The sequence below is a fragment of the Podarcis cretensis genome (assembly GCF_951804945.1).
Source record: "Podarcis cretensis genome assembly, chromosome: 5".
Taxonomy (NCBI): domain Eukaryota; kingdom Metazoa; phylum Chordata; class Lepidosauria; order Squamata; family Lacertidae; genus Podarcis; species Podarcis cretensis.
In genome coordinates this window covers 36906813-36933638 of record NC_137174.1, presented here as the reverse complement: position 1 = coordinate 36933638, position 26826 = coordinate 36906813, and the positions used below count along the sequence as shown (strand labels likewise).

Sequence of the window (26826 nt, the reverse complement as noted above, 5' to 3'; positions counted from 1 at the left end):
GGCAAGGACTGCTGTCTAGCCACTGGTTGGAAGTTTTTGTGCCAAAAAACCTTTCCCGCCTATAGAAAAAATAATCTATTATTTGTAGCAGCTTGACATGCCACACGTTAGGCCATGCCATGTGCAATTTATTACTTCCTGCCTTATTCTAACAAAGACTAGAAGCTGCGCAAATTAGACTAGTCCTCAAAAGTGACCCGTAGGCCTTGTTATTTAATGTCTTTGTTTAGATTTTTTAAAAAAAGTTATTTACTTCCCTTTTATTTCTGTGGCTCAGGGGAAGTAAGTCGTTTGAGACCAGATTTTCTTTAAATGCGATTTTTGTTTTTAAGTGTTGAAGCGCCATCTAGCGGATATGTGGAGTTTTGACCAAGTCTTTGTGCAGACATACATCATTTGACCTGCAAGTTGTTTGCAGAAGCAAACACACTGCACTTTGTCCAAATAAACTATCTTCTTACCAAGCCTGTCTTTCATTTCATTTTAATTTGTGTACTGCCTTTCTGTATTACTATACACAAGGTGGTTTATAGCAACAAAATATACAACACACACCTTATGATGATCAGATCCAATAGAAGAAAGTCATACTAAAACATAACTTTAAAATGGAGCGACTTATATAAAATAAAGTAATATTCAATCGTCTTAAAATATCTTGAGCTCGGGGGGGGGGGGACAGCTGTGTCTGTGTATAGCAGGGGATGGGAACAGCAAGCCCTCTAGGTCTCTCTCGGTGACCCATGGAACGCTCGGTCTGGCCACACAGAATTACTGGCCCTGTTTTCTCCCTCAAGTGCTTTTGCCTGGTGTGAATCTGTCCTTGAACTGTAATAAAGCATCTTGCTTTCCTAGATGCAGGATACAGAGGGCGGTGGTGTAGAACATAGCCGGCTCAGCTATGCAACCATAAATTTTGCTTTCACTGCTCTGCCTACCACTGGCATGTGGTCCTCAGAATGCTGTCCAGAAGGAAACACATACCAGGGTGAAAAAGGTTCTCTATCCCTGCTCTATAGCATAAGAATTGCTGGGTGCGCTGCCAACTGACTGCAATCCTTTGACATCATTAAACCACATTAAAAGTCCATTTTCCCCCAAAATTTAGAATTTCATATTATATTTGTTTAAGAAGAATATATTAACTGAACACACACCTACACAGCTTTTTGAACTAAGGCTGACAACCTGTTGGAAGCATGGTGAGGAGCAATGAAAAGGCCGGTTTTCTTGCTCGTTGGTTTTGTCAAATCTAAGAAATTCACACGAACTACAACATTGGGAGGGCAAACATTGCCAGAAGGCGACCCACATGGAGCTACCACACAGAATTTATGTGGGGCTCAGTCCTCAATACTTCCCTATGTTGCTTGGACACTAGAAGATAAAGAGCACACGTTTTGTGTTGGCTGAGGGAAGTGAAGAATTAATGTGGTGAGACTTTTTGAAGTGCTTAATTTCGCTCCCTGCCAGTTGCACAAATGTGCATTAGCACAGTCATTAAAGTAAATATATACTGTTCGTATTTAGCCCAAGAACACTTGTTAATTTGTTTTTCTTTTAAAAACAGAGATTTTCCCAGTGAGAAACCGATGCATTTAGAACTGGGTACATCAAAACAGCCAAACCAAGCTGAAGAGCTCTTTCTCTTAATGGAATTTCCCTTAAATTCCATTGTTTCACAGAAAAGCAGGCAGTTTTTTGAAGTGTTCGCCTCTGCTGTCATTGAAACAAAATGATGGGGGGGGGAGGGAAGCCAACATATCTGGAGTGATAAATATAGAATACAGAGGCTGTCTTAATATACTTGTAGCAACTTAGTGGGGGCAGCCACTTCTCGGAGCTCATAAAGGTGATCCCACACACACAAGGTGAGCTCAGGTGGAAGTTTCTTATGAGTGCCACTACCAGAAGCAAATAATACTTGAAGTACCGCTCAGCTTCACAACCCTCCCACCCCCAAGATTTCACCCGGCGCTGCTTGCAAGTTTTAAACAGCCTTCATCGTTTTAATAGAGGAGTGGAGACTCTTTTGCTTATGAAGGGCTGTTGAGATTTGAAGGCTGCAGCGAATTGTGGGTGGAACATGGACTGCACCTGCATCAAAATATAGTTTTCTCTCTGAGCCACTCATTCCTTTTGCACATGTAGAGCAATTCAGAGGAGTGGTCTGGAGAGGAGTTGACTGCAATGTTGGGGGACCAAAGAATGCCAAAGAATGCCTGAAATTAAGATTCCCCTCCCCAGTCTATAAACTCAGGTTGCTGGCTCCCAGTATGTTTCCAAGCACAATTCAAAGTCTGGGTGCTGACCTTTAAAGCCCTAAATGGCCTCAGCCCAGTATACCTGAAGGACAGTCTCCACCGCCATCGTTCAGCCTGGACACTGAGATCCGGCACCGAGGGCCTTCTGGCAGTTCCCTCCCTGCGAGAAGTGAGGTTACAGGGAACCAGGCAGAGGGCCTTCTCAGCAGTGGCACTCGCCCTGTGGAAAGCCATTCCATCAGATGTCAAGGAGATACATAACTATACAGTGGTGCCTCGCAAGACGAAATTAATCCGTCCCGCGAGTCTCTTCGTCTAGCGGTTTTTTCGTCTTGCGAAGCAAGCCCATTGACGGCTTAGCGGATTAGCGCGATTAGCGGCTTTTAACGGCTTATCGGCTTAGCGGATAAGCAGATAAGCGGCTTAGCGGCTTAGAAAAAGGGGGGGAGGAAAAAAACCCGCAGGAACTCGCAAGACATTTTCATCTTGCGAAGCAAGCCCATAGGAAATTCATTTTGCGAAGCACCTCCAAAACGGAAAACCCTTTCGTCTAGCGGGTTTTCCGTCTTGCGAGGCATTCGTCTTGCGGGGCACCACTGTACAACTTTTAGAAGACATCTGATTGCAGCCCTGTTTAGGGAAGATTTTAGAGTGGCTGGGGCAACCCTGTCAGATAGGCGGATATAAGTGATGATGATGATGAAGTTGATAAAAAGAAATATGCAATGAAAGCAAAGATTCTGAAACTGTCAGCCCCATGCCAAATTTCTAATTTGACCTGGTGCAAGTACAGACTCACAGAATGCACTCAACACCGTGTTGAAGATGTTCTGGAAGCCCTGCAAACACCCCCCTGGTAGTTGAGATAACCCTACAATTAATTGGTAGCTTTTACAAGAGTGAGCTCATATATGATTATAGTCACTTGCTTTGATATATGCTAATTGGCTTGCTTTTATGTGGGCCCTGGGATGCTGGGCTCTGGGCCCAGAGACGGGAGATATCAGTAAGCCTTGGATAGTTGCCACTTATGCCCTCATGGGTCAGGTGGAGGTTCTGGCCAAACTGATGTATGCTGTCTTCGATATAAGCAATGGTTAACATAATAGCGCTTGGTGGAAAAGTCATCACAACCTCTCACTGCTGTGGTGTCCATCCCATGTCTGTAAAGGCAGTGAGGCTCTGCAGGTTGTGCTGTAAGTTTTCACCCTTCTTTAACAGAGCATTAGAGCTGGCCATTCCGGCATTTTTGACAACCTACTTTGGTATCCCTGCATCAAACCACTCACACAGACCCTCGTCTGGGTCTGTGGATCAGAACAACTGCAGTGGATTATTGTCTCTGGAGAGAGTAGATGGAAACAAAGACATACACAAACACACACATCAAAACGATGTCGATTATTTTAATCCTCCCAGCTGCAACAAAGCCTATACAGGAATTTCAAAACACTAGTAGGATGCACAAAGTTGAACATATAACTAATAGCAAAGATGCTATACCATTTCCAATCTACACCCACTTTCTACTTTAGAAGAGCTGTGCTCCGAAATTCAACAGCTGAGGATTACATTATGTACATGATTCTCTGTAAAAAAAAAAAAAAACCAACACAACAACACATAACCCACACTAAAATCAATGTGGTTTTTTTGTTCGGAGCCGTCGCTTGATGATTTCGTGATCGCTTTCCTTTTGATCCATCACGATCTGAAAAGGAATTTAGGGAACTGCAGTTAACAGATCAAGTGAATAACTACTGGACCGAAGTAAGTGAAACTTTTCTAAGAACTTTTTGGGAACGGTATGGAAGTGTGAGATCAATGGCCAGGAATCTCTAGTCTTCAGAGTGTTTTCCATGATTGAGGGCCCTGCGTGCCAGGACAGCTTACTCTCAGGGACAAATGGCTTTGCTCTCTCAGTAATTGTACCCCTATGCTCATAATAAAGCTTCTTGAACCCCTCCCACAAGTTAGTTGACTAAGTCATGTAGAAATGAACATCTTACACTCTGTCCCATGTGGGCTGACAAGGAATCTGAATTCATGATGAACTAACTATTCAGACCAGGCGTTGGCACACCTCAAGGTTCTACAAGCCCTGAAGTTAACCAATCAGAGACAGGTACAAAATAGCAGCTCAGGAAAGAGGATGTGCACCAAGAAACAGGGTACCTATGAGCACATCCTAATCCCAGGAATCGTGTTCAGAATCAGAACTGGGCTCATAACCCTTTCCCAACAAAATCCACTCCTGCCCCTTGCCCCCAAATCCACTTTGTTTCAATAGCCTAATTTAGAGAGGAAGACACCTCTCAGTTGTTGCCATTGTCGACCACATGGGAATCAGAAGCCATCCTGGAAACCCTAGCTGAAACAGGTTTGCCCTTGGTAACAAGTCCTTACTACAATTCTATGTGTGTTTACTTCGGATTAAGTCCCAGTGGACCTTAGCAGATATGCATAAAATCACAGCTTGATGGCGGGAGAGGGAAGAGAGCCTCTGGCATAAAATGAAATGTGTTTGTTCCGCCATTCTTCCAGTAGATCAAGCTAGCATATTTGTTTAATGCAGCTTCTAATAGCAGGAGGCATAGGGAAAGAGGGTTAAACATGGCCTAAATCCCTTTCGTCTATCTGTGCTATATAATAGTGTCCAGTTGTCTGCCAGTTCATTTCCAGGGCTGATTCAAGGTATGCTCACATTAGCTGGCCCTAAATGACTTGGACCCAACTAGCTGAAACTTCCTCCTTACAGCACGTCATGGGTGTTAAGATGAACGAAGGTGGTCCTGTTGGCTGTTCTACACTCTCAGGTGCTTGGAGGTGGCCCATTCTCTGCGGCAGCTCCTAAGCTGTGGAGCTCATGCATCTGGTACCTTCAACAGTAGTTTTCACTGTATGCTGAAGACACAAACTTTACCCTGGCCTTTGGCATGAGATGTAACTGTCTAGGACCCACTCTATCCCTGCAATTGCAATTTGTTTTAAACAATATTTTAATGTTGTCTTTTAAATTGTTATGATACACCCCCACACCAGGATCTTGGACTGAAGGAGAGGTAATAAATTAATTTATCAGATGAGTTGTCCCCCAAGGGCAGCTTCCTTTAAAAAACTTTTTTCACGATACCGCTTACCACTTGTCCAGAGAACTCCATAGGGGAAGAAATATCCATTGTGTACAGCTTGCGCCTCGCTCGCTTTGGCTTGCTATCGTTTTCTTTAATGGACTCCTGCTCTGTAGATCTGGGAGATTTCATCGTTGACATCAGCTTCTTGGCTGGAAGAGGCATTTCGCAACATTTTACCTTTCTGTTATGTGCAAAACTGCACAGGTGCACCCCTTCCCCTCAGGACTGCATCCACAGCAGCAGACTATATATCAAATGAACAGCAAATAAATGTAGCATTTTTTAAAAAAATGTTCAGTGGTGCCTCAGGTTACCTATACTTCAGGTTACATACGCTTCAGGTTACAGACTCTGCTAACTCAGAAATATTACCTCAGGTTAAGAACTTTGCTTCAGGATGAGAACAGAAATTGTGCAGCAGCAGTGCAGCGGCAGCAAGAGGCCCCATTAGCTAAAGTGGTGCTTCAGGTTAGGAACAGTTTCAGGTTAAGAACGGACCTCCGGAACAAATTAAGTACTTATCCCGAAGTACCACTGTAATAGCAACCATTGGAAATAAGTATAATGCAAATAATGTAAATATAATGTACATATAAAATGTAAATATAAGGCAAGCACATCTTATTGCTTGTGCTGTTCTTTTACCTAAGCCACCACACTGAAACCTTCATCAAAAAGATACTCTCCTGATGTCTGGTTTCACAAACCAGGACCAAGACAACTGGAATGCATGCAGCAAAAATGGGCACAGTGTATAGTCTGCCTTTCCTCCAAGGAGCTCAAGGTAGGATATGTGGTTCTTCCCCCCTCTCCCCTTTTAACCTGACAACAGCCCTGAGGAAGGTCAGGTTGAGAGAAAGCAATTGTCAGGACTCAGGTGTCAGTCAGCAATAAAAATCACTGCCATCAGTGAAGTTAACTCTTTATTCAAAGAAACCAATACACCTGGCTTGAGAGCAGTACATGTGAAAAGGATCTAGGAGTCTTGGTTGACCACAAACTTGACATGAGCCAACAGTGTGACGCGGCAGCTAAAAAAGCCAATGCAATTCTGGGCTGCATCAATAGGAGTATAGCATCTAGATCAAGGGAAGTAATAGTGCCACTGTATTCTGCTCTGGTCAGACCTCACCTGTGTCCAGTTCTGGGCACCACAGTTCAAGAAGGACACTGACAAACTGAAACGTGTCCAGAGGAGGGCAACCAAAATGGTCAAAGGCCTGGAAACGATGCCTTATGAGGAACGGCTAAGGGAGCTGGGCATGTTTAGCCTGGAGAAGAGGAGGTTAAGGGGTGATATGATAGCCATGTTCAAATATATAAAAGGATGTCACATAGAGGAGGGGAAAAGGTTGTTTTCTGCTGCTCCAGAGAAGCGGACACGGAGCAATGGTTCCAAACTACAAGAAAAAAGATTCCACCTAAACATTAGGAAGAACTTCCTGACAGTAAGAGCTGTTCGACAGTGGAATTTGCTGCCAAGGAGTGTGGTGGAGTCTCCTTCTTTAGAGGTCTTTAAGCAGAGGCTTGACAACCATATGTCAGGAGTGCTCTGATGGTGTTTCCTGCTTGGCAGGGGGTTGGACTCAATGGCCCTTGTGGTCTCTTCCAACTCTATGATTCTATGATTCTATTCTATGATTCTATGATTCAATACAGCGCAGGCTTAGTGATCCCATCAACCCTTCCCAATAGGTCTTGCCCCAATGAGACAGTTGTGAGGACTAAAAGTCCTCACCTTCCCACCATTGAGCCCCCCCCCCCCAGTTCATTCCCCAGCATCCTAAGGCTTTGTCATCTTGACTCTCGTTCATTTCTCTGCATGTTCTCGGAGACCAGGGAGAGGGGAGCTGGTTGCAGCAGGAGTGGGGGCTTCCCTAGATTCTTCAGCAGCCTGCCTTATCTCTGTCTCCTTGCCCCCTCCTCTCCTGCCTCTGAGTCTGGACTGCCCTCTGCCACAGCCTCTCCTGCTCACTAAACTCTCTTGTCTCTTCAGTCCCCTCTCTCTTCCCCCTCTGACTGCTCATCATCGTCCCACCACCACGCCCCTGGCTCCGAGCCTTCTTCCCCTTGGGGTTTCCCAGCCGGTGCCTCCAAGCACTCCTCTGCATCCATGACAGCAACTGCTCTAAGGTCACCTTCAAGCTTCATCGCTGACTGGAGATTCACACCCAGGTCTCCCCAGTCCTAGTCTCACACCCAAACCAATGTTTGACAATGCTGCAGCAAAGGGGCTGAAGCCATCTCCAAGTCCTAGCTCTGCAAGAGGATCAGACTACAAGAGTGTCATTACAGCTCTAAGTGTGTCTCCCAGAAAATACTGCAAACAGGGGACATGGAAGACAGATCCCTCAGACATGAAAACTCTGTTCTTCCCCCATGTGATTCAACACAAGCTGTCTCCTTTAGAGTAGGAGTTACAGAAGACCTTTAGGAGATGAAATAAATTAATCTCTGGTTTGCTGTTTACCTTTGGACTGTAGGTTTGTAGAACTCTGAAAGAAATTGCCAACTTTCTGTAGCGCCCCACCCACATTTCCAGGTGACCTTATAGCCGATGCAAGTTGTTTGCTTCTTAAGGGATAATCCTTTCTAGGAGAGCCGTCAGGAGCAGGCTGAAGGGACACAAAACATCACAACAGACACTTAGGATGGTAGGCTTAAGATCTAGTGCAGCCTGAAAGACTTTTGCCATCATATAACCAATTGCCTGCGGGCAAGCAAGCAGCTGATCTTATGGAGGGAGGGGCAGGATCCTGCTACAGTGTAATACAACTAATAAAGCCGAGGCCTTTATTATAAAAGTTACTGGTATTTGCACAGGATTTTAAGGTAGAGCTTAACTACCCTCCAGAGGCCAGCGGGGGGATTACACTGGTATGCCCCAATGGGATTTCCAAAACACTTTACGAGTGTTCTGAGTACAGTCGTAACTCGGCTCCCATACGTTCCAGCTCCCAAATGATCAAAAACCAGGAGTGTTCCAGTTTTTTAATGTTCTTTTGGAAGTCAAACATCCAACAGGGCTTCCATGACTTCCAATTGGCTGCAGGAGCTTCCAAAGCTGTGCTTTGGTTTTCGAACATTTCAGACTTCCAGACTGGATTCTGTTCAACTTCCAAGGTATGACTGTACAGGTGATGACCATTTTGCACACGTCCAATTGAAAGAAGGTGGAATGGGCTTACTTCACCAGTGTGTGCAGGGGCCAGAAACGGAACCTCCACGCAAAGTGGGTATGACCTTTAACAGCCCAAAGCATTAGGGAGCATCTGCTAGTCAAAATGGTGATTTCATATTAAAGTGGACAATTGCATCATTAAATTCATTGGATACAATCCTTCCCACACACATGTACATGTACACACACACACACACACACACACCTTTTTCTTTTCTCTGGATAATGAACCGGACCAGGTACTAGCTGGGGATGGAGCATTCTTCTCATTTTCACTCTTCAGGAAATCCTTAAAAACAAAGCAGCATGCTCAGCACCCAAGTACTATTTCTAAGAAGGGCCGTTTAAGGAAAAAGAAAACTATTGTTTCTCAAAGGAAAAAGAAAACTATTGTTAGAAATCTACCTAAAAGCAATGCTCAGAAATTCATGAACTTATTATACAACATTACTTAAACACGAAGCATGCTCTGAAATGAAATGAAAAGACTGAAACCGCTGTTTTAATCCAGTTTCACCTAATTTCTTCTGTGTGTTAATTATGCAAAGAAATATAATAAAGCGAAGTGAAAGGGCAACTTTTTAATAGCTACAGAAGTCAGTATGGCAGCATCTAGCATTGACAGCCAGCACATAGGCCAACGAGATGGGAATGTTTACTTATGTTGTAATGAATAGCTAGCATGATGCGGGTTGGTGGAATAGTCGGGACCTTTTTGCAGGTTTCTGTCAAGATGTCGACACCCTGTAGGTTCAGGATAAATGAAGGTTGAGGTAGCAAACACTATTTGATAAACCACTAAAGTCCACTAAAGAATATATAGCGGGGGCTTGCGTGTCTAAATGGGAAGATGATCGAGTTCAGGACTCCATCGCCACCACTCAATTAAATAAAAACAGCCCATTCATTATTATTTTTTAGTTTTTGAATTTTAAAGTGCTGTCACCAATAAAGGCCAGCTTTATAATCCCAGTTCCTGAGCAAGTTTCTCAAAACTTGCAAAATAAAACAAACACACACCAAACCATTTGATGCAGGAAATCCAACCCATTTTAGTAGAATTTACTTTCAGGTACAGATGCTTAAGACTGTAGCCCAAGTGCCTCATAGAATTAATTGACACAAGTTACTGGCAGGCTGATTTCAGTTGTTGTACATCTCCTGTTCTGAATGACAAACAAGTATACTAGCATAGCAGATTATCCACAATAGGTAATAGGTGGTTGATGAGAGATGGGCTCTGGAAGCTGAATTTAGCTATGGTTTAGTTTCATTGAAGTGTTATGATGCAACGCATGAAATATGAAGAACTAATACTGCTGTCATCTACACATACATCTAGAGCATAGAGCTCAAAGAGATCCAGTACCTGACTGAGACCATCTGAAGTGCATTTATTCCTAACTCTGCTTTTCCAGCATCTTGAGAGTGTATTTGTCTTGAAGAAAAATAGTTGAGGAGAACAGTTATTTTTCCAGTGAACTCACCTCCTCCAAGTATTCATGAATTCATGTGGTCCCTTCTGCAGCACTCTTTTGAAGTTTTAACACCAGGTGTTAGAAGTATCCAAAAGTATCTGCCACAGATAGTGATCCAAAAGGATAACACACTGCTCTCTTTAGCAGAAAGCTACCATTAGTGTGAAAATTAATTATGAATTGGTGGGACTCTTATGTGGAAGGGAAGGCCAGATATTTTATGGGCACAACCTGACGCACACTTCTACCACTGTCAATGATATACTGATTGGAAGGCTGCCCATAATTAGAGTACAGGCTGCATTCAGCTAGAAAGCCAATCTAAAAGTAAAATTCAAATTCCCTGGGCTGTGACCTTCTCCGCCTGGGAAATACAGAGATGTCCTGTATGCATTGGCTTGTGCTGCCTTTGCTTAGATGACAGCAACTGACTAGAAGATGGAATTTATGTTTCCGGCTGTGAACAGTCCAGAGGGGCAACTAAAATATGATATAATTAAAACACAACAAAGCTTCTTGCGGCACCTTAAAGAATAACAGAAGGTTTCATGCCCACTTCATCAAATGGGTTTGTGAGCTTTTAAGATGTGTTTAGGATTGAAACTTTTGGGGATTTTTCTAATCAATATTTTAAGTACTACAGTCGTACCTCGACCTTGGGAGTCGAACGCTCCGGCTCCCAAACGATCGAAAACCAGAAGTGAGTGTTCCGGTTTTCAATTGTTTTTTTGGGAAGCCAAATGCCCGGCGAAGCTTCCGCTATTGTTTCCGGTGCGCCTGTGCAATCGGAAGCCAATCGGAAGCCGCGCCTTGGTTTCTGAATGTTTCAGAAGTTGAACAGATTCTGTTTGACTTCCAAGGTACAACTGTATTTACAGTGTATGTGCACACACCCTGAACAACATTAAACAATCTCATGACTAAATAAATACCTCATCCATGGCACTGCTCTTCCTTTTCCTTGCCTTGGGGACTTTTATGGTCACTGTGGCAGAACTCCCCTGATGCTTCACTTCCATCTTATTGGGCTGCAGAGGTGTGAACTGAATCTCCATTTCAGGTTTTGGAAATCGACTGGTTTGGCTGCTCTCTGAAGATACTTCGCAAGAATCCAGGATGGTGTCTGACTGGTCCTACGGTTGGAGTAAAGCAGCGTAAAACAGAAAGAAGAGAGGACGAAAATCACACAGGTAATGTTCAGAGTGACAGGTGGCGGGGCAAGTTCCACATGAGTCCCGAGGGAAAAGGAGAGATTGGAGGATGGAGGCCTACCAGAATATGCATGAAAAAGAAAATAAAAGATGCAGAACCAGTTATCTTACAAAACAGTGCCTGTCTTATGAAATTGCCCTCCTTCTGTAGAGCTTGTTTGCTGCTGAAAAGCCACAAATGTCCATTTATATAACTATTTATATTTTGCTCCTCATAAGACATCAGGGTATTGTACAACAAATACACTACACAATAAAATATCAAAACTAAATATCAAATATCAAATATCAAAAATATCAAAATATCAAAATGTTTTTATATAAAAACAAGCTAATCCAACTACAACATACGTTCAGTGTGGATGTTTCAGTGCACAATTCTGTTTGTTTAAAAAAGGAGTCCAAAATATTTCTGAAAATACACGTGCAAATCATATTTGTCACACTGAATCTGTCAAAAGAAATCCCTGATGATTAAAAAGCCAGCTTGTATTGCACATAGTACAAAAAGCAGAGCAATGTCTTGCTAATGAAAATGTTTTAAACAGTGGCATAGACCTGTTAGCTTTTTTATTATTATTAAGTCCCACTGAGAACAGTGGTAACATATAGGATTCCATTGTAAGATGCTAAAAACATTAAATTACCAGTTTATAGTCGCAGAGGTTGTCCATCTTGTTTTCTGCTTCTTTTTTTGGAATGGGTGACATAGTTGTAGATTTCTCAGAACTAACTTGTCTTACATTATTTGTTACATCGTCTCTAGATTCTTTAGCTGTAGTTTTGCAATCCTTTTAAAAGAAAAAGAAAAGAAAAGCACTGTGTGTTTCACTATATTTATCAAGAAATGAATGGTCAAGCACAGGTTAAAGTGCACTACATTAGATTCCACTCTTTTATATAAAAACAAGCTAATCCAACTACAACATATGTTCAGTGTGGATGTTTCAGTGCACAATTCTGTTTGTTTAAAAAAGGAGTCCAAAATATTTCTGAAAATACACGTGCAAATCATATTTGTCACACTGAATCTGTCAAAAGAAATCCCTGATGATTAAAAAGCCAGCTTGTATTGCACATAGTACAAAAAAGATGCCCATCATGATTCAGCAGCTACAAAAACACAAGCTAGATTCTTGAAGAATCTGGACCTGCAAGAAATGCCATAGTTCCTGTTCCAAGGCAGATCAGCAAGAGTGCTTAACAAAGTTTTGCCGTGTAGCCTGCCAGATGTGATCTGTGAGGCCACCAATGGCAAAAGCTGTTGTTCTTCCACAGCAACTTTTAATTCAGAAGCTTGCAACCCACATGCTCGGGTTTTTTTGGTGGTCAACATTAAGTGATCACTTTGTGCGCGAATGGCCCATCACGGACCGAATGCCACACCAACAGAACTTTCAGATCATCCTCCATGTGTTTCATGGAGTCAGATCACTCATTCAGCTAATAGTCATGGAACACCCAGTAGGCCAAGCAGTGGACTTGTAAATATCAAACAAGTTCTAGTGGGGGAAATGTCATTAAGACCCTTAAGCATACTTCACTACATTTCACAAAAAGCAGAATACATGTGTGAGAGACACATCAATACAAAAAGGCAGATGCGAAGAAAGGAGAGGGCATTGCACAGACCTTGCCAGAAGTTTTCAGTACAATTTCCTTCAGTTCTTTTATTTCTTGGTCTTTTTGTGCATTACTTGAAAGTAGAGAGCTAAGCTGAACTTCCAGAGCTGCCACCAGCTGATCTCTCTCTGCCCGCCATTTTTGGAGATCATTATCTTTCTCGGTCACAAGTTTTTCCTATAGGCAAGGAATTGAAAATCACAGTAAAAACCCTTTAGGGAGAAATTGTCCCAGCTGCATGACTTTTTGTGGACATGTTGTTTCAGGGTTGTTGTTGTTTTTTAATACAGGGAAGCTTTTGTATTTTTACAAGTTATTCTAATTGTAAACTAGTTTGTGTCATTTGGTAGAGAAGTAGCAAATCGGGGTGGAGAACCTCGGGCTCATGGGCCAAATTATTCCTGCCAGGCCTTCCCATTTGGACTCCCAGGTCATTTCCCCCAAACCACTCCTACCTGCTGCACACATGACATCACATAGAGATGTGGCTGGATTGGCTACTCACACAGGGGATCCCTGAAGAAAGCTGGATCTAACTCCCTGTGCATCAGTTAATGCACAAAAAGTTCTATCTCCACCTTCACAGGCCAACTTTGATAGGTTGGCAGGAACACCCACTCATCAATCACTTGACATCATTATGACCTATAAAAGCTGACCTGCAGGGTGGGGAAGATACCGATCTGATCCAAAAAGGTTTCCCACCACTTTGGTAAATTCATACCCATTTATCTACAACATTTGGAATTACGTTTTTGAGCTCCTTCAATTCTTTGAAGGTACAGGATTTTGTTCCCCAAAGGAGAACATTATTGGCACAGTGCAGACTTCCAGCTGATACCTTCCCAACAGCCCCCAGGCAGCATGTCTGAAGGTCAGGGATAAGGAGCTGCATTCCAGAATATCCGGAGAGCATCAGGTTGGGGAAGACTAGCCTAGAACAAGGCGCTATCTGCAGATCATGGCAAGGGGACTGAATGGAAGGAGGAATTTTAAGAGACTCCAGTCCGATTGAAGGTCTAAATTTCAAATTCAAAGTATTGACCAGTAGCCAGAGAAATTCTCTTGACACAAGTATACAGCCTGAGTGATCAGCACTGCTAATGGCTGTGATGCCTCGCTTTGAACAAATTAAAGTTCCAAGGGCGGCCCAAGATAAAATGCATTATACTATTCCAGTACAGACAGAGGGTTGGAGTGGGACCAGAGGTGAAAGGGTAATTTGGGGCCAGTGACCATCTCTCTGCTTAACTTGCCTTGCAGAATTGTCATAAAGATAAAATGCAGCATCTCTGTCACCCCCCTGAGTTGCTTGAAGAAAAGGCAGGATATGAAAATGATCAATAAAAGTGATTTAATTATAAATGTGCACTCTGGAGAGAAGGTAATGGGGTATAGTATTTTACGCTATGAGCCGTGAGTAGGAACAGTACGAAATAGCTCAGCTGGTGGAACATGAGGGTCTTAATATCAGGAGTGTTGGTTCGAGCCCCACGTGAGGTAAAAGATTCCTGCATTGCAGAGGGTTGGACTAGATGATCCTCATGGTCCCTTCCAACTCTACAATTCTATGGAAGAGGCTGCTGATCTTTTGAAGGGTTAAGACTGCAATCCTACACCCAGTTACCTGAAAGTAAATCCCGCTGAACACAGCAGAACTTACTTCTTAGCACACCCCTCCTGTATACACCTGCTATTTGACCCTTCCATTTAGAACTGATTAGTGCATTAGGAGCTCATGGTTACTCACTGCTTCTTCCATCTGCTTCACATGATGTTCTCTGTCTACAACAAATCTTCTCATCTCTCTGTTACGGTGAGTCTCTGCTTCTTTTGCCTGAGTTATGAGAGCCATTTTTTCTCCCAGCCACTTTTTGCGATCCGTTTTCTGTTGTTCTTCATATTCCTGTCAAAATGTTAAAATTTTAGCTGTCACACAGTCTGGAAAGAACGTGTTATTCCTTTCTACAGAAAAAAAGTGTCAATCTACCAACATGAAGCACCCTTGCTGAGTTATTTGTACAGTAGTTCCAAAGCTATGCTGCAGAGGCAGTGCAAAACCATGGTTTAGCATTATGTGAATACCACATTAGCAAGCCTTCTGTTTGCATGCTCTTCTTTTGCCCACTCTCTTTTTGACATGCAAAGGGGAGAAATTTGAAGCTTCCATTTCATCAGAGTCTGGGAAATTGTACACAGCCACATGAACAACTCTCAGGAAAGGCAGATTCCACCCAAATAATGTTGTCATGGTAGCTATGGGTGATACCCAACTAAGCAGTTCCCCTAGTGCAAGAACTTTAAGACGTGCAATGAAACTCAATGAAATGCATAAATGGGGGGCCACAGCATGAGGCTAGGGGCCCACAGAGGGAAGTGAGAAGCAAAGAAAAAAATAGGTTTCTATGCACATCAGTACAGCTGGCATATCTTTAACAAAGAATACACCCCTCATAAACTATCTGTGATCCTGGTACAAGCTCCTATCCAATATATGACCTGGGATTAATAATATCCTGACCTTTAATAATTGTATAAAATATCAGTGTTGTGTATTTTCTTTGATTTGCCTTGTTCTTTATGCCCCTTATTCTAATTATTTATCCTTAATAAGTTTTTTTGTGTGTATTGTAATGGGATGCCAAGCATTATTACCAAGTATGAAATGAAGAACTGAGTATGCTTTAGGATTATCAGCTGTATGGATGCAACAATCCTTTTTCCACTTGCCTCCTCCACCTCAGAAGGTTCTAGGTTCAGGGAAGGGAATTACAGCAGCTGAAGAAATAAAGAGGCCAGTGAAGGCCTAAGAAGAACCCACTTGTAGCTCTAAACTACTGGAGCCAGCAGGAAGTAGCTCATGCCAGTATTAGCAGGCCATGCAAATGCACATTTCTAGATACTTTTGGTTCAGTCAAAGGTGCAAGTTGCACATGCATTTGGGTAGTTTACATAGGTAACACTACTCCTTCATGATGGGGAAAACAAACCGTGTCACTAAGGTGAGCTCAAGTAAGAGAGACTCACACCAAGTGGAAAATCATTAAAACAACTGGATAATGATGTTCCAGACACACAGGTCTTAGCTCAGGCTTACCTGCCCCTTCTACCCTCAGAAAATTCTGCCAAGATTATCCAGTAACAGTTTATTAATATTCTTCTGACAACAGGCAGGACAGATGGCAATGAGGTACTCTAAGTGGTTTGCAACAAAGTCACATAGAATCTTTAAACCATGACAGCAACCCAAACATTACCTTCAGCTTCTCTTGCAGCTTTTTTAGTTCTTCATGGAGCAACTCTGTGCTTTTTTCACATTCTGTGCTAACCTTCTGTTGTGCCGGACTCTTCATTTGCTCCTCTAGGTCACGGTACCTTTTCCTCCACGTTTCCAGATCTACAGGAGAAGATGCATTTATAACAATGCAAGAGGCTGCATAAACTGCATTGTCGGAGGGATTTTTTTGGACTTGCTCCTTCATTTCTCACCCTGATCCCAATTTGTTTAACATCTTGCCCAGTGAAGAGTTCTGGAGAACCTGAACTTGCTTCTGTGGCATTTTGGCTGGACCAAATAAAAGTATTTCCCAACTGTGGATTCTGGAATTTCTCTGTTATTAAAAGCTGCTATATGTGCTTGGATTTCAGCAAATTCAACTTGAAATGTACTGTCAGAAACTGTTCTTTTTGCACTGCATGACATTCAACTACTCTGCTTCCTTCTCTTCCCTACCACCACCCATTACCAATTTAACATTATTTAATATTATTTATTTAGAAGGTCTGTATCCTCCAAAATTGCCTATCCCAAGACAGGTTGCATCATATCGTCCCTAGCCCTGCTCTGGTTCATAGACATTTATTATGCCATAGCAAGACTTCTTAGTCTTCAAGCTGCTACAGTGGTACCTCTGGTTACATACGCTTCAGGTTACAGACTCCACTAACCCAGAAATAGTATCTCGGGTTAAGAACTTTGCTTCAAGATGAGAACAGAAATCACACAGCAACGTGGTGGCAGCAGGAGGCCCCATTAGCTAAAGTGGTGCTTCAGGTTAAGATGAGTTTCAGGTTAAGAATGGACCTCCGGAACGAATTAAGTACTTAACCCAAAGTACCACTGTATAAGGTACTAACAAGGCTATGCCTCTCAAATTCAACAGCAGCTTTGACAAAATTTTAACTATAAAGAATATATATTTTAAGAGATACACACACACACGTACCAAAGGGGGAAGGTTGGGCTCAGAAAAGGGGGTAAAGGAGCTTGTCCTGTCCTCATAACTTACCTGCCATGAGTTTATTATTCTCTTCAAACCTGGCTTCAAGTTGTTGGTCTTGTTCTGACTGAGTCTGTTCTTGCTCCTCCAAAGTCAGTTTCATATCTTCAATGATTTTCTCTTTGGAACATAGATCTATAAAAAGATTAACAAATACTGACATACAGCGGTACCTTGGTCCTCAAACACCTTGGTACTCAAACAACTTGGAACCCAAACACTGCAAACTTTTGTGAACTTTTTTCAGAAGCTGAACGTGATCCGTTTTGAGTGTTACGCTTCCGATTTGAGTGTTACGCTGAGGTCTGTCTGTTTTTGCTATTTATTTTGCATTTTTGTGGCTCTTTTTGTTTTGTTTTTGTGACCGTGTGGAACCCAGTTCAGCTACTGATTGATTGTGTGACTGCAGTACATTGTTTATTGCTTTCATTTCTCATTAGATAGTAAAATTCAAGTTAACTTGCTGTCTTTGGGGTTGTTTTTAAAAGTCTGGAACGGATTAATCCATTTTGCATTACTTTCTATGGGAACGCGCACCTTGGTTTTGGAACGCTTTGGTTTTGGAATGGACTTCCGGGACGGATTAAGTTTGAGAACCAAGGTACCACTGTACTTGTTTAGAGCTGCAGCCAAACTCAATATTTAAAAATAGCAAGGTTTGACTACTGAAATAATAGTCCAGAACAAAAACATTCAACACCGTGAACACAATAAGCAATTTGCATAAACCAAAATTAGGGCACACATCTCTGTAAAATATACAAACTCTGTTCATTACATACCCTTGCATGCTTTCTGATACTGCTGCAAAGCTTCCTCAAGTCTCTTATTCAGCTCTTCCTAATTTGGATCACAGAGGGGGGAAAGGTGCATATGTGCAAAAATGAAAACAACATCAATATCAATAGCTGTTCATAAATTTAAAGCCTTGTTACACAATAACAATCTAAGAAATAAACTCTACTGAACAGTTTTCCTTTAAACCAACTTAATGCTGATGAAGGGCAAGATCCAGCCTAACTTTTCAGTAGCATAAGCTTAACTCTAAAACTGAGCTCAACTATGAAACTCTGGCTTCACTTATGGCAAAGTCAGCAAATCTGGAAGGTAGATTGATGCATTGGTCTTCAACTGGTGGGTTGGGAAATACAACTAGATCATCCCCGATCCAAGATGGGTCGAAACAGCAGTACCACCAGCAAACAAATATATGGGGAGAAATTAAACAGGTCTCTCAATGCAGGTTTGGGTTAAAAAGATGGGTCCCAGGTCTGAAGGCTACTGGATTATAGTGATGCAGGAGAAAGGTGCAAAACACAGTGGAAAATTCATTGTAAGACTGAAAAAAAAGCCGGCACCCGTGCAGCATAGAGAACAACATATACGGACATAGGCACACGAAGGTTCTTGACCTATTCCTGATCTTATTTGAGATCTGTTTTGTGTAAACGCTTCTTGACACTTTCACTCTGCATTTTAAAAAGTGTTCAGTGTGCTTCATTAACCTCTGATATCGTCACGGGGCCAGTGCAAAGTACCTGTATTATCCCATCCATAATATAGGGAACAGACGGTGATAGTGCTATGTTTAAGTTAGGAGTAACCCATGCTAAGAATTCTACTGGGTCAGACCAAAAGGTCTATCTAATCCAGCTTCCTGTTCTCACAAGTGGCCAATCAGATGTCTATGGGAAGTCTGAAGGCAGGACATGCAAGTGACAGCACCCTCCCCAGTTGAGATTCCCGACAGTAGGTATTCTGTGTCCAACAGGGGAAGCAGAACGTAAGCTTAAGCTGCTGGACTAGAACTCCCATCAGCCACAACCAGTCAGGGCCTAGGACATCCTAGTCATATGCTTAATCCCTATACTCCAACACTTCTGTATTTGTTATGCAGGGAGTTCTCACAATATTACACAAAAGCGACATGATTTTTATTATAACAACAACAACAACAAGTACCTTCTTAAATTCCTGGATAGTTCGCTGTTTGATGACCAGCTCTTCAGATAACTGGTTTTTGGCCTTTTCAAGTTCACTGACTTTATTCCATAGTAGTTTCTCTTTGGCACGCATGTCTCCCACCTGCAAGGAGATTCAGATCTCTGTAGGTGTTTGATGCTGTATTATTGTTTCTGCACATATAAGCCACAAGCAACTGCATGGTTCAAAGTTGCCCACTTTGGTTGCAACTTGGAGCACAAGGAGCAGGACACAGAAACAAAGTGAACCAGCAAAGCATACTGTAAGATTAATGGTGTCCAGTAGGAGTGGGAGCACCAAATTCTCTCTTAGCTACCAGACCAGCAGCCAGCACTGGATGGGCTCAAACCCCACAACATCTTACACTCAACCTCTTGTACTCCCCAGCTGACTGGGAAAGATTGTCAGGAGGAGATATTTCCTCGGAGTCAAATTCATTTCTAGATTGCATTTTCCATATGCACACATCTGTGCTCAAAGCAGTTCACATAAAGAGCAAGTGATCTAATTCCAGTGGTACAATAATGATATCTATTGATATATATTAAAGAATTACCGTATTCTTCACACCATAGGGCGCACCTGACCATAGGGCGCACCGAGTTTTCAGATGTGGAAATCAAAGGAAAAAATATGATTCCCCCCCCCCCAGCTCTGGGAGCAGCGGACAGGCTGCAGGCAGCCTGTGCGATTCTCCCAGACCTTCTTCCTGCTTTTGCAGGAGGTGAGGGAATTCCCCCACCTCCCGCAGAAGCCGTGCGCTCTTTAAAGGTGCTGCGCAGCTTCTGCTGGCTTTTCTAGGAGGTGGGGAAACTCCCACCTCCCGCAAAACCGGCAGAAGCCGCGTGCTCTTTAAAAGGGCTACACGGCTTCTCCTGGCTTTCCTGGGAAGTGGAGGGATTCCCTCACCTCTCACAAAAGCCCGCAGAAGCCACACAACCCCTTTAAAGAGCGCGCAGCTTCTCCCGGCTTTTCTGGGAGGTGGGAGAATTCCCTCACCTCTCACAAAAGCCCGCAGAAGCCGCACACTCTTTAAATGGTGCGTGGCTCCTGTGGGCTTTTCTACGAGGTGGGAGAAGAGACTGATGCGGCCAGTCAGTCCCTTCTCCCTCCTGGGGAAAAGCCCGCAAGAGCGCACGGAGCTTGTGTGCAGCTCTTGGGGGCTTTTCCCGCCTGCCTCCCCCCTGCATTCGCTCCATAGGACGCACACACATTTCCCCTTGCTTTTTAGGAGGGAAAAAGTGCGCCCTATGGTGCGAAAAATACGGTATATAAATTAAAGAAATTGTTTTTTCCTGACTGCTCCTCCTACAAACCTGTCTCTGAACTTGCTCAATTTGCTTTTTGGCATCAGTCAGTTTCTCTTTCAGTTCAGCATATAATTCATTTTTCTGTTGGATTTCTGTTTGTAGACAGGAGGAAAAAGTCGTGCTCTCAGAGAGCTCCTTATTCAACCTGGAAAGTAAAAGCAGCGGGGGGGGGGGATTATTTGAGAATTTCTTTCTTTAAGCCTTGGGGCCTAATTCTAGGAAATCAAAAAGCAGAAGGGAATGAGGGTTTCCAGGAGCTTTTATCAACTGCAGATTCTTCGGTTCAATATGCACTTCTCACCCAGCAAATGCCCTACTAAAGCCTCGGTAGAATTCATCTGCTTGCATGAGCCAAGCCTCAGCTATTGCCACCATTGTTAGCACTTTCCAACCAGGCTCAGCAAGCCTGGTAGAAATATTATACAGTGGTCCCTCGCAAGACGAAAAGAATCCATTCCGCGATTCTCTTCGTCTAGCGGTTTTTTCGTCTTGCGAAGCAAGCCCATTGACGGCTTAGCGGATTAGCGCTATTAGCAGCTTTTAGCGGCTTATCAGCTTAGCGGATAAGCAGATAAGCGGCTTAGCGGCTTAGAAAAAGGGGGGGAAGGGGAAAAAAGTTGGAAAAACTCGCAAGACATTTCGTCTTGCGAAGCAAGCCCATAGGGAAATTCGTTTTGCGAAGCGCCTCCAAAATGGAAAACCCTTTCGTCTAGCAGGTTTTTCGTCTTGCGAGGCATTCGTCTTGCGGGGCACCACTGTAACATTATTATTAATGATTTAATTTATTAGTCGCTTGCCATATGACTCTCCAAGCAGCTTACAGTTTTTTTTTAGAGAATGAAATAACATAAAATTGCATAACATAAAGTTGGAAGCATAATGTTAACACAAAATTGGGAAAAAATGAATACATTACTATAAAAGGTGTACAATAACCTATAAAGACAGACACAATAAAGTAGCAGCAAAAGTTCAACAGCAAGAACATTTCGGCAATGAATAGCAAAACCATCATGATCTGTCAATTGCCTGAGAGGATGCTCCAAAGGTTGACCAAGCCTTCAACAGGAGCACCAGTCATATCAGCCAGAAAATCCCTCAGATCTGTCTGAAAACCCATTGAATCCATCAGCCTCTGAGAGCAACCTCCCTAATGGGTCCTTTGCCTCTACAGAGAGGGAAAAGGTGCTAAAAGCCTATATCTCAACAGAAAGTGATCTGATGTCAATATCCTCCATTTTTACATCACCCTTTTAATAGTAATAATAATAATTTATTATTTATACCCCGCCCATTTGGGTGGGTTTCCCCAGCTACTCTGGGTGGCTTCTAACAAAAGATTAAAAATATATTAAAACATCAGTCATTAAAAACTTCCCTAAACAGGGCTGCCTTCAGATAGTTGTTAATTTCTTTGACATCTGGTGGGAGGGCGCCACTACCGAGAAGGCCCTCTGCCTGGTTCCCTGTAACTTCGCTTCTCGCAGTAAGGGAACCGCCAGAAGGCCCTCGGTGCTGGACTTCAGTGTCTGGGCAGAACGATGGTGGTTCCTGCTCAGTTGAGAAAACAAGGGCCAGAGTGTGGCTTGCCATATGCATTGGGCTGGCAGCATGTTAGGACAACCCCACAGTTATTATGGCAGCTATGAAATCTCAAGCCACCCCAGAGTCAGTCACCTTGGCATGGATGTTGAAATCCCCCAAAACCAGAAGTCTGGGAGTCCTTAACTTGGCCTCTAAAACCAGCTCAAGCAGGGAGACTGCTGGGCAACGAGGCAGGCAGTAAACTAGCAGAACCCCTAATCTGTCCCGATTGCCCAACGCCAGAAACACACACTCTAAACCCACCCACCCACTGGACAGAGAGGAGGGAGAGAGGAGGGGGGATTTCTATAGACCACAGCAACTCCCCCTTGCTGACTCTCAAATCTGCCCTGATGTTGCCCTGAGTAGGTAGGCAATAGGACAACCTGGCCGATACAACCACAATTCCCCAGGTTGGAGGAGGTGCCGCCACAAGTCACTAACTGCCAGTGCCATGTGCCCCTTACCCATTAGGCACATCAGTTACTCAACAGTGTTCAGATCCAATGAATCAATTTTCAAAGCCTTTTTTTATGTGCCGCCTAATTCCAACCTTGCTTATTCAGAAGCAAATGCCATTCTTGATTAGAGGGGCTTACTCCCAGAGAAATGGCACATGTCTGAAGCCTTCATCATGCCTTTATTACACACTCCTCAATTTAATCTACACTATTTTAGAACAGCTTGCAACGGTAAAGCTCATAACTTGAAAAAATGGCTCAGAATAGTCTGAAGACACATAAGTTTTCATTGTATTTTTCTCACTGCTGTCTCTTCACAGAAAGAGAGACGGCACACAACGACACCAATTTGCAATAAAACCATAAGGGCCAATCTAGAAATCTGTTACATAATACAATTCAACTACTGAAGCTAAAAAGGTGGAATGGGGACCTGACCCCGGGCAATGTTGGGATAGGAGACCACCACAATGTAAACCACTCCTGGGAAAAAGAATTGTAAACAGAGCAATACAAGAACTAACATCCTTTTATGCTCTTGCCTGCATTTTAGGAAGATAAAATAGTTTCTTACCGTTCCATTGCTTGCTTTGATTCTTCATTATTCTTTTCAACGGTTCTCAAATTATTCCTCAACTCTAGAACTTCTGCCTTCAGTTGAGATTCCTGGTCACTTAACCTCTGCATTTCGGATTCTGAAAGGTTGAGTTTCTCCTGCATGTCTTTCACCTCTCTTTTCATGGCTAAAACTGCAGATTCTTTTTCTTTCAATGCTTGCTCCAGAGATGCTATGCCAGCCTCTTTCGCCCTACACTCTTCCAACAGGCCATCAGTTTTTTTAACTGTCTCTAAATAGCCAAGGGCTCTGTTTTGCTCTTCCCTGTATTTTTCAGCATAAGACAGGTTTTCCTGTTGCAGGTCCCTTAACTGATTCAGGAGGCATTCTTTTTCCTGCAAGGATACATCCCTTTGGCTGGTCATTTCGCTCAGCTCTAACTTGAGCTGAGATGCCTGATCCTCAGCATCCAAGGCCTGCCTCTGCAACTGCTCAACTTGCTGGAGGAGGTCTTCAATACGGGTGCTCTTTTGAGAGGAAGCATGAATGATTTGCTTGCTTATTTCCCAGATAATTTCAATACTGCAATGAAATGAGCTCTTTCGAACAGCAGTTCCAGGAGTTTCCTCAGGCTCTTCTTTGGCAATCTCTGCCTTCTCTGATTGCTTTGCCAGGTCAATATCCACAGTGAGGCACTGTGGGTCTAGCTTGCTTAGCTCGCCTATTTTTACCTCAACCTCTTTTACCTTGGATTTTTTCTGTGCAATATTTTGGCTGACAGCCTCTAGTTCTTGAAGGAGAGCCTGAATTTTCTCTTCTTGACCCTTATTTTCATCTTTCAGCACAACTTTTTCAGCCATTATCTTCTCACAATTAGCCAGCTGCTGGTGGAGTTCCCTACTTAAGATACAAGCCCTTTCTTCTGAAGAAAACCGTTCCTGACACAAGCTGGTTATCTTTCTAGAAAAGCCCTCACTCTCGTTTTTCTCTTTTTCCATCTCCTTCCTGAGCGTAGCCAACTGCATTTCTAACTTTCGATTGGTTTCTTGCAATGCCATCATTGCTCCCTTTTCCTTCATTTCTTGCATATCTTTGGTGTTCTTTGTCTCTGTGGCATCTTTAGACTGGTTGATAACTGACCCTACAAAATTTTTAAAAAGATGGTTACTTCTATCCAACAGTAAGCCAATACCAAGCAAATATTTTCCAGAAGATCTGGAAATAAAAAGATTGTTGGATAGTACAAGTTCACTCAGAAATGGATGTGCTTTCACACAGCTGGAGACCATCTTTTTAATTTCTGCTCCATTCTAAAGTTCAGATCTTGGGATAAGATCGGGCAACTGCAACACCTAAAAAGGTATGAGCATCATCACTGGGCAAGGACCTAGGAAGCTTACTTTAACAGTTAATGTAAACGGAGTTAAATACTATCCTTTAAGTTACAGTCATTTATTGGCTAGCTTTGTTTCTGGTCTTGCCATACTGAGTAATCCTGCTTTGAGATGTTTTACCAGTAAGTACCATATTCACATTACAAGAACCACTTTCGTGCTTTAAAAAGGCAAAGAATCATCTGAAATTTTTTCCTACAAAAGGCCCAGAATACGATTCTTCAGCTCTAGGCACTGGGCCCAAGTACAAGATGTTTCTCAATTTATTTATAATAAACATTTATATACCGTTATGTCATTGAAATATATCACGGCGATTTACAACAATATGAAAATGTAAAGCCAGACAATGAAGTCATAAAAAGTTAGAAATAAGTTAAAAGTAAAAATAAATTAAACACAAACATCAATAGATCATTGTGGGGAGGGGGTCCCTTCATATTGGTAGGATGTGTTGCCTATTGCGCAAAGCGACTTGTTTGTTCAGTTGGTTCTCTAGCAATGTTCTTTGGCTGTCTCAAATACCTAAAGTATCAAATGTGGTGACAGTAATAATAATACAACAAAACAACACCACCACAAACTGGCTTATAAGTATAAAACCAAATTTACTAGAATAATAGCTAGAATAGAGACAGACTTGTAACCATTCAAACAACAAACATACTAAGGTGCCATGTGCAAAACAAAGCCTGGAGTTACTGTAAACATGGAGTAGATAAATGTACAACTGTATCTTAACTAGTTACATGCACAGTAAGCGTTATAGACTAGATAAATGAACCGTTCAACAAGTAGTGTAAGTCCAATTACAAAACGGCAACCCTGTGCCGCCACAAAGGCAAGGGTAGCACACTGGAGAATATGAAAAAGCTTTTCAAAGCTGTGTTTCAAAGATTGAACTGGATGAGATGTTCTCCAATGGGTCTTGAGTTAGAAACACAAAGCCGTATGCATGGATCAATCACAGGAAGGCAAATCAAAGCCACCACCCTGGTGAGAATAACTCAAGTGGGCAAAAGGACACCTGTTCTCCGGATATATTACAGGTTTCGCTACACGTTTCATCAGTCCGAAAAGCCAGTCATACAAAATGGTTTGCTCAGGATAAAGAAAGTATTCACAGGCACAGACCTCCTTTTGCCCACTTGCCTTGATTTGCCTTCCCATGATTGATCCATGTGTTTCTACCTCAAGACCCATTGAAGAACATCTCATCCAGTTCAATCTTTGAAACACAGCTTTGAAAAACTTGTTCATATTCTCCAGTGTGCTACCCTTGCTGTTGTGGCGGCACGGGGCTGCCGTTCTGTGATTGGACTCACGCTACTTGTTGAGTGGTTTCTTTATCCTGTCTGTATAACGTTTACTGCACATGTAACTAGTTAAGATACAGTTGTACATTTATCTACTCCATGTTTACAGTAACTCCAGGCTTTGTTTTGCACATGGCACCTTAGTATGTTTGTTGTTTGAATGGTTACAAGTCTATCTCTATTCTAGCTATTATTCTAGTAAATTTGGTTTTCTACTTATAAGCCAGTTTGTGCTGGTGTTGTTTTGTTGTCTCAAATAACTGGCAAATAACGCTAACCATGCCCTGTTTAACCTCAGCGTGGATATAAGAGTGCTGTGCACCATGCAAAAGCTGAAAAGGAAAGAAGAGCATGGAAGAGAGGTGGGAACCTGCAGAAGACGCCTGATGCTTAAGCATTGTTAGGGAACATTACACTTGCACTGGACCTACCCAGATATTTTGGACTAAAACACATAGAAAAATCAAGTTACATGCACACAGGAACTGAACAAGCAGATTCACTAAGCAAAGTATAGCTCATACAGCAGAAGGATAACTTACACTTACTCTATGAGGAATAGACACAACATGAAAAAGGAAGTTTGCAATTAAGACACTTTTATTTCAGACTTGTATAAAACAAAACAATAAGCAACAAAGAGTTCAGGCAAGATGCACATCCTGGTTTAATTTGACAGTCAGCTTTCTTCGCAACCCTTCCTTTATGCTGGGGCTCTTTTGTTCTCATTCTAACAAGCAGTTAGCTTTTGACCTCAGGAGCCTCTGCATCTGCAGAACAGGAAATGATACCTTGCTTCGCAGGTGGACCTTCCACCTCCTCTGCATCTTCTAAGCATCGTTTTTTTCGGCCACCCACACAGTTCTCCACAGGCTGACGAGAACAGGAGCAGCTTTCTCTGGTAGCGTTTTCCTGCGCCATTTGTCGTTTAATACCGGCTATTGTGCTCTCCTGCATTAATATAAAAAGGGAAGGCAATTTAGTAGAGTGGTACCTCGGTTTTTGAACATCTCGGAAGTCGAACGTTTCAGTTTTTGAACACCGAAAACCC

General features: G+C 42.7%; 1 protein-coding gene across 2 annotated transcripts in view; it reads right to left on the bottom strand.

Annotated features, from left to right (window-relative positions):
• Window positions 1-3650: 3650 nt before the first annotated feature.
• Window positions 3651-26826, bottom strand: part of KIF20B (kinesin family member 20B) — a 42052-nt gene continuing 18876 nt past the window's right edge. For both annotated transcript variants that reach the window (XM_079976212.1, XM_079976211.1), the window contains exons 19-33: window positions 26567-26726; window positions 23084-24206; window positions 20471-20609; window positions 19134-19256; window positions 17954-18011; window positions 17181-17306; window positions 16149-16288; window positions 14642-14797; window positions 12901-13068; window positions 11916-12059; window positions 10990-11190; window positions 8785-8868; window positions 7869-8013; window positions 5405-5547; window positions 3651-3975 (exon numbers count right to left, since the gene is read on the bottom strand). In XM_079976212.1, coding sequence (XP_079832338.1) covers window positions 3904-3975; window positions 5405-5547; window positions 7869-8013; window positions 8785-8868; window positions 10990-11190; window positions 11916-12059; window positions 12901-13068; window positions 14642-14797; window positions 16149-16288; window positions 17181-17306; window positions 17954-18011; window positions 19134-19256; window positions 20471-20609; window positions 23084-24206; window positions 26567-26726 — 2982 coding nt within the window. In that variant the 3' untranslated portion in view covers window positions 3651-3903. The remainder of the gene's footprint in view (window positions 3976-5404; window positions 5548-7868; window positions 8014-8784; window positions 8869-10989; window positions 11191-11915; window positions 12060-12900; window positions 13069-14641; window positions 14798-16148; window positions 16289-17180; window positions 17307-17953; window positions 18012-19133; window positions 19257-20470; window positions 20610-23083; window positions 24207-26566; window positions 26727-26826) is intronic.